General features: G+C 52.7%; 1 protein-coding gene across 8 annotated transcripts in view; it reads left to right on the top strand.

The window, feature by feature from the left end:
- Positions 1-11204, top strand: part of IL4I1 (interleukin 4 induced 1) — a 40425-nt gene that overhangs the window by 22879 nt on the left and 6342 nt on the right. For 2 of the 8 annotated variants that reach the window (XM_063720218.1, XM_063720219.1), the window contains 3 exons: positions 2344-2466; positions 5179-5361; positions 11120-11154. In XM_063720218.1, coding sequence (XP_063576288.1) covers positions 5357-5361; positions 11120-11154 — 40 coding nt within the window. In that variant the 5' untranslated portion in view covers positions 2344-2466; positions 5179-5356. Of the gene's footprint in view, positions 1-2343; positions 2467-5120; positions 5362-8457; positions 8550-11119; positions 11155-11204 lie in introns of those variants that run through there. The other 6 variants (XM_024236549.3, XM_054541003.2, XM_054541002.2 and 3 more) reach the window with 4 other exon arrangements.

Below are 11204 nucleotides of genomic sequence, written 5' to 3'. Positions count from 1 at the left end.
GATGAGACGGAGTAGTAGACATGCAAATCGTAGTTTGCTCCTGGAAGGGGTGGTGCTGCTGGTAGAAGAGGAACACACGAGTGAAGCCGCCATGGGGAGTGGGCTCCAGGTGTTTCGTGACCCTTACGTCATAGGATATACACACACATGGCCGGGCGAGGTGGCTCACACCTGTAATCCCAGCACTTTGGGAGGCCGAGATGGGCAGATCACTTGAGGTCAGGGATACAAGACCAGCCTGGGCAACATGGTGAAACCCTGTCTCTACAAAAACTACAAAAAAGTTTGGTTGTGCGTGGTGGCACGCGCCTGTGGTCCCAGCTACCTGGGAGGCTGAGGTGGAAGGATCATTTAAGCCCAAGCCTTTGAGGCTGCAGTGAGCCATGATCACGCCACTGCACTCCAGCCTGGGCGACAGAGCAAGACTGTCTCAAAAAATATACACACATGTTAAGTCATCTAATACCATCCCTAAGGCACTATTCCAGTGGTTACAGATGTCATGGGCAGCGTTCCTTCCTGTCACCTGGGGCTAAAGACACGGGCCCAATGCTCTTCCTCCGCCCTCCAGCCTCGCTCTGTGGACTGGAATGGTCCTAAGCACTCAGATCTCCTGGGCTGTGGGGAGTGTACCCCTTTGGCCACCTTCTGCCTGTTCCATCTCAGTCTGTGGGCCACACTTGGGAGATTCATGGCCCAGGTTCCAAAAGTCTCCCAAAGTCACGATCATGAGTCATTATTTCCTTGGACCGGCCGGGGGCGGTGGCTTACACCTGTAATCCCAGCACTTTGGGAGGCCAAGGCTGGAGGAACACCTGAGGTCAGGAGTTCGAGACCAGCATGGCCAACATGGAGAAACCCCATCTCTACTAAAAATACAAACATTAGCTGGTGGCGAGTTAGGTGGTGGGTGCCTGTAATCCCAGCTACTCGGGAGGCTGTGGCAGGAGAATCACTTGAACCCGGGAGGTGGAGGTTGCAGTGAGCCAAGATCATGCCATTGCACTCCAGCCTAGGCAACAAAAGCGAAACTCCGTCTCAAATAAATAAATAAATAAAATTTCTTTGGACCATCTTGGGCTCTGGAGGACAAGAGTTGTGTCTAAGTAGAAACCATGGGTGTGTGTGGTGGGAGCGGTAAACCAGAGGAAGACCCCACAACCCAGCTACTTCTCTCTGAAAGCTGTCACCTACAGCAGGGACCTTTTTCTGCAGTTCATAGGCCTGGACTCATATCGTCCCCTCTGCCGGAAGGGAGGCCTTGAGTCCCTTTAGGAGGTAGGAAGCAGTTTGCATTTTACCTACATTTGTGCGTTCAGCATCCATTTTTAGAGCTGATCCTGATCTGGTGCTGGAGGTACCAAAAAATGCCCACAAGGAGGTCGTTGGCAGGGGCCACACAATCATGCTGAGAATATTTGAGCATGTATTTCCAAAGTATACATGTATATTTTTCCTATTATTTTGCATATTATTTCCTATTTTGTATGTTAAACATTAGCAAAGCTTAATTGCTTTCTTATAGTTATATTTTTAAAATAACAAATTCCAGCTTTGGGAGGCCGAGGCAGGTGGATCACCTGAGGTCAGGAGTTTGAGACCAGCCTGGCCAACATGGTGAAACCTCATCTCTTCTAAAAATACAAAAATTAGGGGCTGGGCACGGTGGCTCATGCTTGTAATCCCAGCCCTTTGGGAGGCCAAGGTGGGCGGATCACGAGGTTAGGAGATCGAGACCATCCTGGCTAACACGGTGAAACCCCGTCTCTACTGAAAATATAAAAAAATTAGCTGGGTGTGGTGGCGGGCGCCTGTAGTCCCAGCTACTCGGGAGACTGAGGCAGGAGAATGGCATGAACGCGGGAGGCGGAGCTTGCAGTGAGCAGAGATCAAGCCACTGCACTCCAGCCTGGGCAACAGAGCGACTCCGTCTCAAATAAGTAAATAAATAATACAAAAATTAGCCCGGCGTGGTGGTGGGTGCCTGTAATCCCAGGTACTCAGGAGAATCACTTGAACCTGGGAGGCGGAGGTTGCAGTGAGCCGAGATCGCGCCACTGCACTCCAGCCTGGGCAACAAAGTTAGACTCCGTCTCAAAAAAAAAAAAATTTAAGTTCTACATTTTCTTCCCATACCCCAAGGGATCTTGAGCACCCCACTCTGAATAACACAAGTGATTCCATTAAATCAGGAGGCTCTGTGCCCCAAAGCCATGTGGGAAATGGTCCCAACAGGCCTCCTGGGGGAGTCTAGGAGGGATCCCAAGATGGCAGCAGCATCAGCAACCGACTGGGTGCCACCGCGGGTGATGGCTCCATTGTAATTTCAGTTTCCCTTTCCAGGAAGAAAATACACAGATGTGCTTCCTTGCCAGTCCCGACAAATGGCCTTTCCTTAAGTTCCTCATTAATTAATATGAAGACAACACATTTGGTGACTAAATTTGGAATCAGAGGCTTTTAAAGGTGAATCTCAGCTCTTACTGCTTTGCTTTCCCCTGTTTAGGGATAAGAGTGGCAAATGGGGGCTGGGTGTGGTGGCTCATGCCTGTAATCCCGACATTTTGGGGAGGCCAAGGGGAGTAGATTACTTGGGGTCTGGAGTTTGAGACCAGCCTGGGCAACATGGCAAAAACTCGTCTCTACAAAAATACAAAAATTAGCCTGGCATGGTGGCTCCTGCCTGTAGTTTCAGATACTTGGAGGCTGAGGTGGGAGGATCACATGAACCTGGGAGGCAGAGGTTGCAGTGAGCCGAGATCGTACCACTGCACTCCAGCCTGGGTAACAAAAGTGAGACTCTGTCTCAAAAAAAAAAAAGAAACCCAGCACATATAATAGCATAATATGCAGTCAAACCATCAAACCATGAGGGAATGATGACTTTTTATTCTTTTTTAGTAAAAACTAATCATCAGTACAATTTATTTTTTAGTAATGAATGGCTTGCAAAGCAAAACGCGAAACTCCTGAAAATGTAAATCAGCTCTTATGACCTGATATGACTAGGCTTCAGCACACCACTGCTCCCGAGTTTTCAGTAAACCCCAAAAATGTCAGGGTGCTTTAAAAATCTGCCCTCAGAGGCCGGGCGTGGTGGCTCACACCTGTAATCCCAGCACTCTGGGAGACTGAGACGGGCGGATCACGAGGTCAGGAGATCGAGACCATCCTGGGTAACACGATGAAACCCCGTCTGTACTAAAAATACAAAAAAAATTAGCCGGGCGTGGTTGCGGGCGCCTGTAGTCCCAGCTACTCTGGAGGCTGAGGCAGGAGAATGGCGTGAACCCAGGAGGCGGAGCTTGCAGTGAGCCGAGATCCCACCACTGCACTCCAGCCTGGGCAACAGAGCCAGACTCCGTCTCAAAAAAAAAAAAAAAATCTGCCCTTAGACTCAGGGCAGCGGCTCTCCACGGAAGCTCCCAGGGAGCAAAGCCCTCACGCTTGGAAGCGGGGTCTGCTTCTTGCGCAGCAGCCAGCGCCCCAGCCAGGTGTCAATGACCCCAGCTGTTCCCCTCCCTGTCCCACAGGACCACACCCTTGGCTTCTGCACACCAGGGCCCTGGTGACTCCAAACACAGTGGTGCCACATGGGCGCCCTTGTCCTATCTCCCCTCCAGACACCATCAGGTTGAACCCTCTCAGACGCCAAAGGTTTCCTGAGGCAAGAAGCAGACCGGGTGCGCTGCCTCGTTGGGGACTAGCCTCATGCCCCGGGGTCACATCAGATATTCTAGTTCCCTTGAATCCACAGAACTGAAAGTGACACTTACTAACCAAGACAATGTCACTCAAATGCAATATGGACACTGATTTGCATCTTGACAAACCAACCGTTTTTTGTTTTGGTTTTTTTTTTCAGAGACTCCTGCTCTGTTGCTCAGGCTGGAGTGCAGTGGCGTGATCTTGGCTCACTGCAATCTCCGCCTCCTGGGTTCAAGCGATTCTCCTGTCTCAGCCTCCTGAGTAGCTGGGATTACAGGCACTCACCACCACACCTGGCTAATTTTCGTATTTTTAGTAGAGACAAGGTTTTACCATGTTGGCCAGGATGGTCTCGATCTCCTGACCTTGTGATCCACCCGTCTCGGCCTCCCAAAGTGCTGAGATTACAGGCATGAGCCACCACACCTGGCCTTTTTTTTTTTTTTTTTGAGACAGAGTTCCGCTCTGTCGCCTAGGCTGGAGTGCAGTGGCATGATCTCAGCTCATAGCGACCTCTGCCTCCTAGGTTCAAGTGATTCTCCTGCCTCAGCCTCCTGAGTAGCTGGGATTACAGAGGTGCCCGCCACCACACCCGGCTAATTTTTGTATTTTTAGTAGAGATGGGGTTTCACCATGTTGCCCAGGCTGGTCTTGAACTCCTGACCCCAGGTGATCCGCCCACCTCGGCCTCCCAAAGTGCTGTGATTACAGGTGTCAGCCACCATGCCTGGCCTAAACCGTTTTTTTTGTTTTGTTTTGTTTTTCAATGATGAGCTATTCCAGGAAACGTGAACATTGATTTAATGATATTAAGAAATGGCTGCCATCCAGAGCTTGCAGTGAGCCGAGATCGCGCCACTGCACTCCAGCCTGGGCAACTGAACGAGACTCCATCTCAAAAAAAAAAAAAAAAAAGAAAAAGAAAAAAAAGAAATGGCTGCCATCTTAAAATATAATTATGATATTGTAGTTTTTAAAAAGCAAAACATGGTCAGGTGCAGTGGCTCAGCCTTGTAATCCCAGCACTTTGGGAGGCCAAGATGAGAGGGATCACCCGAGGTCAGGAGTTTGAGACCAGCCCAGACAACATGGTGAAACCCTGTCTCTACTAAAAATACAAAAATTAGCTGGGCGTGGTGGCCTGTACCTGTAACCGCAGCTCCTCAGTAGGCTGAGGCAGGAGAACCGCTTGAACCCAGGAGATGGAGGTTGCAGTGAGCTGAGATTGTGCCACTGCACTCCGGCCTGGGTGACAGAATGAGACTCAGTCTCAAAAAATAAGAAGACAATATGGTGTCTGGGATTTGCTCTAAAATAAATCCAGTGAGGGGAGGGAGAGGATGTGAGTGAAACAAGGGCTGTGTGAAGCCATGAATTCACCTGGGTTCATCCCCTGCTCACTCTGGTTTTAGATGTTTGAAAGTTTCCATAATAAAACACTTCTGAGAAAGGGGGACCTGCCTTTCACAGCTTCCCAGCTGCTCTGACCCCAATATCAGGAACTTGGCATCTCTGATCTAACAAGGGCACCACTAACAAGGACAAAGCCACCATCATTCACCTTGATTCCGCACACGCCCAACGATGACTTCTGTCCTGGGCTAACCAGAAAGGCCATGGGTGCTGAGAGAGACCCCCAGAGGCAGCCATGCAGTGAGTGCCCCCACCCGGGGCCCTGGGATGTTCTGGAAACAGGAAGGAGGGTTCCATGGGAAGGGGGACCCTGTCCTGGGGTCAGGCCAAAGATTGGGGGACTCACTAATTCTGTCCTCTGATCCCTGAGTCTGGGCCTGGACCCCCTGACTCCCACCCAGGTCCCAGGTCATCCCCTGGGCAGGCCCTGCCCACCCAAGCCTTGGTGAAAGTTTTGTGGGTTTTTGTTTTGTTTTGTTTTGTTTTTGAGACAGAGTCTCGCTCTGTCACCCAGGCTGGAGTGCAATGGCGCGGTCTCGGCTCACCAAAACCTCTGCCTCCTGGGCTCGAGCGATTCTCCTGCCTCAGGCTCCTGAGTAGCTAGGATCACAGACGCCCGCCACCACGCCCGGCTAATCTTTTTGTATTTTTAGTAGAGATGGGGTTTCACCATGTTGGCCAGGCTGGTCTCGAACTCCTGATCTCGTGATCTGCCCGCCCACCTCAGCCTCCCAAAGTGCTGGGATGACAGGAGTGAGCCACCACACCTGGCCAGTGGAAGTTTTAATACTGACCACTTAGGGTCTTTGGACAGACTCAGAGAAGAGAATGCATATATACGTAAGGCAGGGGCCCGGTCCCCAGCACATCTGTGCAGCCCTCATCAGCATCAGCTGCCCTGATGGGCCACGAGGCCCCCAGTGGGGCCAGGGCCAGGTGTCTGGCTGCTGTATAGACATGACCTAAACCTCATCGAAACCATCATTGTGGTTCTAGAAGTCAACCAAATAAGGTAGGATTTGCCCCACCAAAGACCATTATCTGGGAGGATTAACCTTGTTTTCCAGAAACTCCATCAAAAAACCAGAATATCCCCAAACCAGCTGAAGTCAACAGATACTTGACTGGGCCTTTCCTCCCCTCCGCTCCCTCCACGTGCCCCTCCCCTCCCTCCTGTCTCCCACTCACCTATCCAAACCGCTTTTCCCTAATTCTACCCTATCCCTAAACCTAATTTAACCTGAACACCAATCTCCTTAGTATTATCAGAAATGATTCCGGAGGCTGGGCATGGTGGCTCACACTTGTCATTCCCAGCACTTTGGGAGGCCCAGGTGGGCGGATCACCTGAGGTCAGGACTTTGAGACCAGCCTGTCCAACATGGGGAAACCCCGTCTCTACTAAAAATATAAAAATTAGCTGGGTGTGGTGGTGCACACACCTGTAATCCCAGCTACTGGGGAGGCTGAGGCAGGACAATCACTTGAACCCAGGAGGCGGAGGTTGCAGTGAGCTGAGATCACACCACTGTACTCCAGCCTGGGCGACAGAGCATTCTGGAAAGGCATCAGGGCTGGGCGCGGTGGCTCACACCTGTAATCCCAGCACTTTGGGAGGCCGAGGCGGGTGGATCACGAGGTCAGGATATCGAGACCATCCTGGCTAACACGGTGAAACCCCGTCTCTACTAAAAATACAAAAAAATTAGCTGGGCATGGTGGCGGGCGCCTGTAGTCCCAGCTACTCGGGAGGCTGAGGCAGGAGAATGGCGTGAACCCGAGAGGCGGAGCTTGCAGTGAACTGAGATCGCACCACTGCACTCCAGCCTGGGCGACAAGGCGAGACTCCATCTCAAAAAAAAAAAAAAAAAAAAAGGCATCAGTCCTGAGCCAGCTGACTTGCACCCTCTGCTCTTCACTTGGGGCAGCTGGCCTGTCTGATGTATTGCTTCAAACTAACATTAATTGGGATTTTTTTTTCTTTAATTACAAAAGTAATACACGCTGAATGAAGATGATGTGAAATGCACAAAAAAGCTCAAAGGGGCCAGGCATAGTGGCTCATGCTTGTAATCCCAGCACTCTGGGAGGCCAAAGCAGGTAGATCACGTGAGCCCAGGAGTTTGAGACCAGCCTGGGCAACATAGCGAGGCCCGTCTCTACAAAAAAGTACAAAGATTTAGCCATGCATGGTGGTGTGCACCTGTGGTCCCAGCTACTCGAGAGACTGGGCTGGAGGATCGCTTAAGCCCAGGAGTTCAAGACCAGCCTGGGCAGCATAACAAAATCCCATCTCTACAAACAGCACAGAAATTAGCCAGGTGTGGCCGGGCGTGGTGGCTCACGCCTGTAATCCCAGCACTTTGGGAGGCCGAGGCTAGCAGATCACCAAGTCAGGAGATTGAGACCATCCTGGCTAACACGGTGAAATCCTGTCTCTACTAAAAATACAAAAATTAGCCGGGCGTGGTGGCAGGCGCTTGTAGTCCCAGCTACTCTGGAGGCTGAAACAGGAAAATGGCGTGAACCCAGGAGGCGGAGCTTGCAGTGAGCCGAGATCGCACCACTGCACTCCAGCCTGGGCGACACAGTGAGACTCCGTCTCAATAAAAAAAAAAAAAAAAAAGAGCCAGGTGTGGTGATGCACTCCTGTAGTCCCAGCTACTAGGGAGGCTGAGGTGGGAGGATTGCTTGAGCCTGGGAGGTTGAGGCTGCAGTGAGCCGAGATTGTGCCACTGTGCTCTAGCCTGAGTGACAGAGCGAGACCCCATCTCTCAAAGAACAACAACAACAACAACCCAGAAGTCCACCAAGGTGAGCTGCACATATGCCCGGGGCCAGAGGAGCTTTGTGCAACAACCCTGTGTGATAAGGACAAGGGAATTGGTGCAGGGCCCCACCCACTCTGGGGACCCAAAAACTCCTGGGACATGGCCTGGGAGCCAGTTGGCTGTGGGCCTCCACCCCTTTCCATGATTGTTTCCACTGTTATGCGGCTATAGGATTGAACAAGCTGCTGGGCAGGGGCCGGAGACCTGGGGCCCACCCGACCTGGTGAGGAATGCCAGCACTGCCATTCCCCGTTGTGGGACCCAGGCCGAGGCACAGGCGAATAAGGCCCCAATCCCGCTGCGTTCATACTTGACATGTCACTGTGAATGAAGCTCTGAGACCTAGGCTAAGCCTTTTCCCCTCTCTGTGCCCCAGGGTCCTCCTGTCCCACCCTCTTGCCATCTCCAAGCCTCAGTTTCCTCAACTATCAAATGCAGGCATTGTTGTTGGTTTTTTTGTTTGTTTGTTTTTGAGACAGAGTCTCACTCTCTCCCCCAGGCTGGAGTGCAGCGGTGCAATCTTGGCTCACTGCAACCTCCGCCTCCCGGGTTCAAGCAATCCTCCTGCCTCAGCGTCCCGAGTAGCTGGGATTACAGGTGGGCACCACCACGCCTGGCTAATTTTTTATATTTTTGGTAGAGACAGGGTTTCCTCATTTTGGCCAGGCTGGTCTTGAACTCCTGACCTCAAGTGATCCGCCCACCTCAGCCTCCCAAAGTGCTGGGATTACAGGCGTGAGCCACTGTGCCTGGCCTCAAATGCAGGCATTGTGAGGGTTACGATGGGTGCAAAGCCCTAAGCAGCAGGCGGCCTCCAAGGCAGGTGATTGCCATGGGAACATTTTTGTTACTATTTCTTTCTTTTCTTTCTTTTTTAGAGAAAGGGTTTCGACATCTTGGCCAGGCTGGTCTCGAGCCCCTGGGCTCAAGCAATCCTCCCACCTCGGCCTCCCAAAGTTCTAGGATTACAGCAGTGAGCCACCGACCCTGGCCCTCGTTACTATTTTTTATTTTTATTTTTTATTTTTTGAGATGGAGTCTGGCTCTGTCACCCAGGCTAGAGTGCAGTGGCACGATCTCAGCTCACTGCAACCTCCGCCTCCTGGGTTCAAGCAATTCTCCTGTCCCAGCCTCCTGAGTAGTTGGGACTACAGGCGTATGCCACCACGCCCGGCTAATTTTTATATTTTTAGTAGAGACGAGGTTTTGCCATGTTGGCCAGGCTGGTCTTGAACTCCTGACATCAGGTGATCCGCCTGCCTTGACCTCCCAAAGTGCTGGGATTACAGGCATGAGCCACCCCCGGCCCTCGTCACTATTTTTGCTGACCCAAGCTCTTTCGGTCCCTGAACTGTCCAGCTCTTTGATCATTTGCCTTTGCCACGGACTCCCGCCCCTGCATCATGTGCCTTGTTACTCACATTCACCCCCCAGCCCCTCCTGGCCATAAACCGCATCCCTCTTTGATTTACCGCTGGAGTTTCCCATCTTCCTTCTTGGTAATGCCCCCCAACCCCCACCCAACCCTCAATACAGAGAATCTGCCTCCCCCTGGTTTTTCTCCTCACTGAGCCCCTGGCTCCCTCTCCCCCACCCCAAGGAAAGTCCCTGCTGTTGTTTCTCCGCCCCCACCCACTTCAAGCTGCCGCCCCACTCCTTGCCCTGAACACTGAGGTGGTTCCCAAAGCAGGGATGGGTGAAGCCGGGCGCTTCCCTCTGCCGGGTGGTCACTCACAGAACCCCCAGTGCCCCTGCGGCCACAGCAGCTGGCGTTTCCAAAGAAGCAGCTTCCAGTACTGCCCCAGGTTCTGGCCACAGAACTTAACCTGGATTCACTCACTTGATCCTAAAACACTGTGACGTCCCCATTTGACAGCTGGAGATGAGAGCCGCAGAGGGGAGGGCGGGCTCAGAGCCCAAGTCCTGACCCCGGGACCACGGCTGCCAGCCCCACTGCTACGCCCATTTGACAGAGGGGGAGACTGAGGCTCTGGGTGGCAAGTGGAGAGGGAAGTGGAGCCATGGGGGACCCTGCAGGACATGGCGGCACCTGACGGAGAGGGACTTGGAGGGGAGAATTGGCCTGGCCCAGGGCAGGCCCGTAGCCTCTCTGACCCCGTGCCGTGGGAATCAAGGAGGCGGAGAGAGCGCAGGGGAGGGTAGAAACAAGTGGCCCAGTGATCAGGGACGGGGGCAAGCCTAAGGGGATTCCCCGTTGTTGGCACGGTTACCTGAGCATCTATTTCTGGCCTCCAAACCACCCCAGAACTGTCTGGGGCAAAAGGAAGTGAATAGATTGATTGACTTCCTCCAACCCCCCTTCTCCAACCTCAACTAGACTCTGAGCATTGGACCAGAGCAGCTCCAGGAAACCAGTTTCATTTCCTTCAGCCAGTTTCCCAAAAGGAGGGGTGGGTGGGGCTCTGCCAGTTTAAGGGGAGAGAAAGGGCCCACAGCAGAGACAGTGGAGGGCGGTGGAGAGGACTGCGCTGTCCTGCTGTCACCAAGAGCTGGAGGTAGTGATATGGCCAGTGGTGGGGGGACAGAGAGACAGGACCCACAGAAATAGGGACTGAGAAGCAGTCAGGAGCGAGGGAGATGAGGAAGAGGGAAAAGAGGCTGGGCGCGAGGGCTCATGCCTGGAATCCCAGCACTCTGGGAGGCCGAGACGGGTGGATCACCTGAGGTCAGGAGTTCGAGACCAGCCTGGCCAACATGGCGAAACCCCGTCTCTACTAAAAATACAAAAATTAGCCAGGTTTGGTTATGGGTGTCTGTAATCCCAGTTACTTGGGAGGCTGAAGTGAGAGGATTGCTTGAACCTGGGAGGCGGAGGTTGCAGTGAGCCAAGATCATACCACTGCACTCCAGCCTGGATGGCAGAGAAAGACCATTAAAAAAAAAAAAAGAAAAGAAAAGAAAGAGGGAAAAGAAGAGAAAGAGACAGGAACCGGAGAGAGCTGTGGCAGAGGTGGAGACCGGTGAGGAGGGAGGCGGGGACGGTCCAGGGGACTGAAGGAATGGGGTTGGGGGACACAGGTCCAGAGAAGAGGACAGTGATTGGGGGAGGGCTGGCTCGAGCAGCTGGGCAGCCCATGGGAGACAGAGTCAGGCTACAGTGGTCACAGGCCTCAGTCACAATAGCCCTCGCTTCTCCTCCACCCCAGACGCCATCTCCCACCGAAAGTCATGGCCCCGTTGGGTGAGTAAGCAGGGGAGGGGGCTCTGGGACAAGTGAGTAGAACCCTTCTC

Source organism: Pongo abelii, chromosome 20, assembly GCF_028885655.2.
Source record: "Pongo abelii isolate AG06213 chromosome 20, NHGRI_mPonAbe1-v2.0_pri, whole genome shotgun sequence".
In the NCBI taxonomy this organism is placed as follows: Eukaryota; Metazoa; Chordata; class Mammalia; order Primates; family Hominidae; genus Pongo; species Pongo abelii.
Note: the sequence above shows the minus strand (reverse complement) of the source record. Positions and strands in the feature narration are given on the sequence as shown.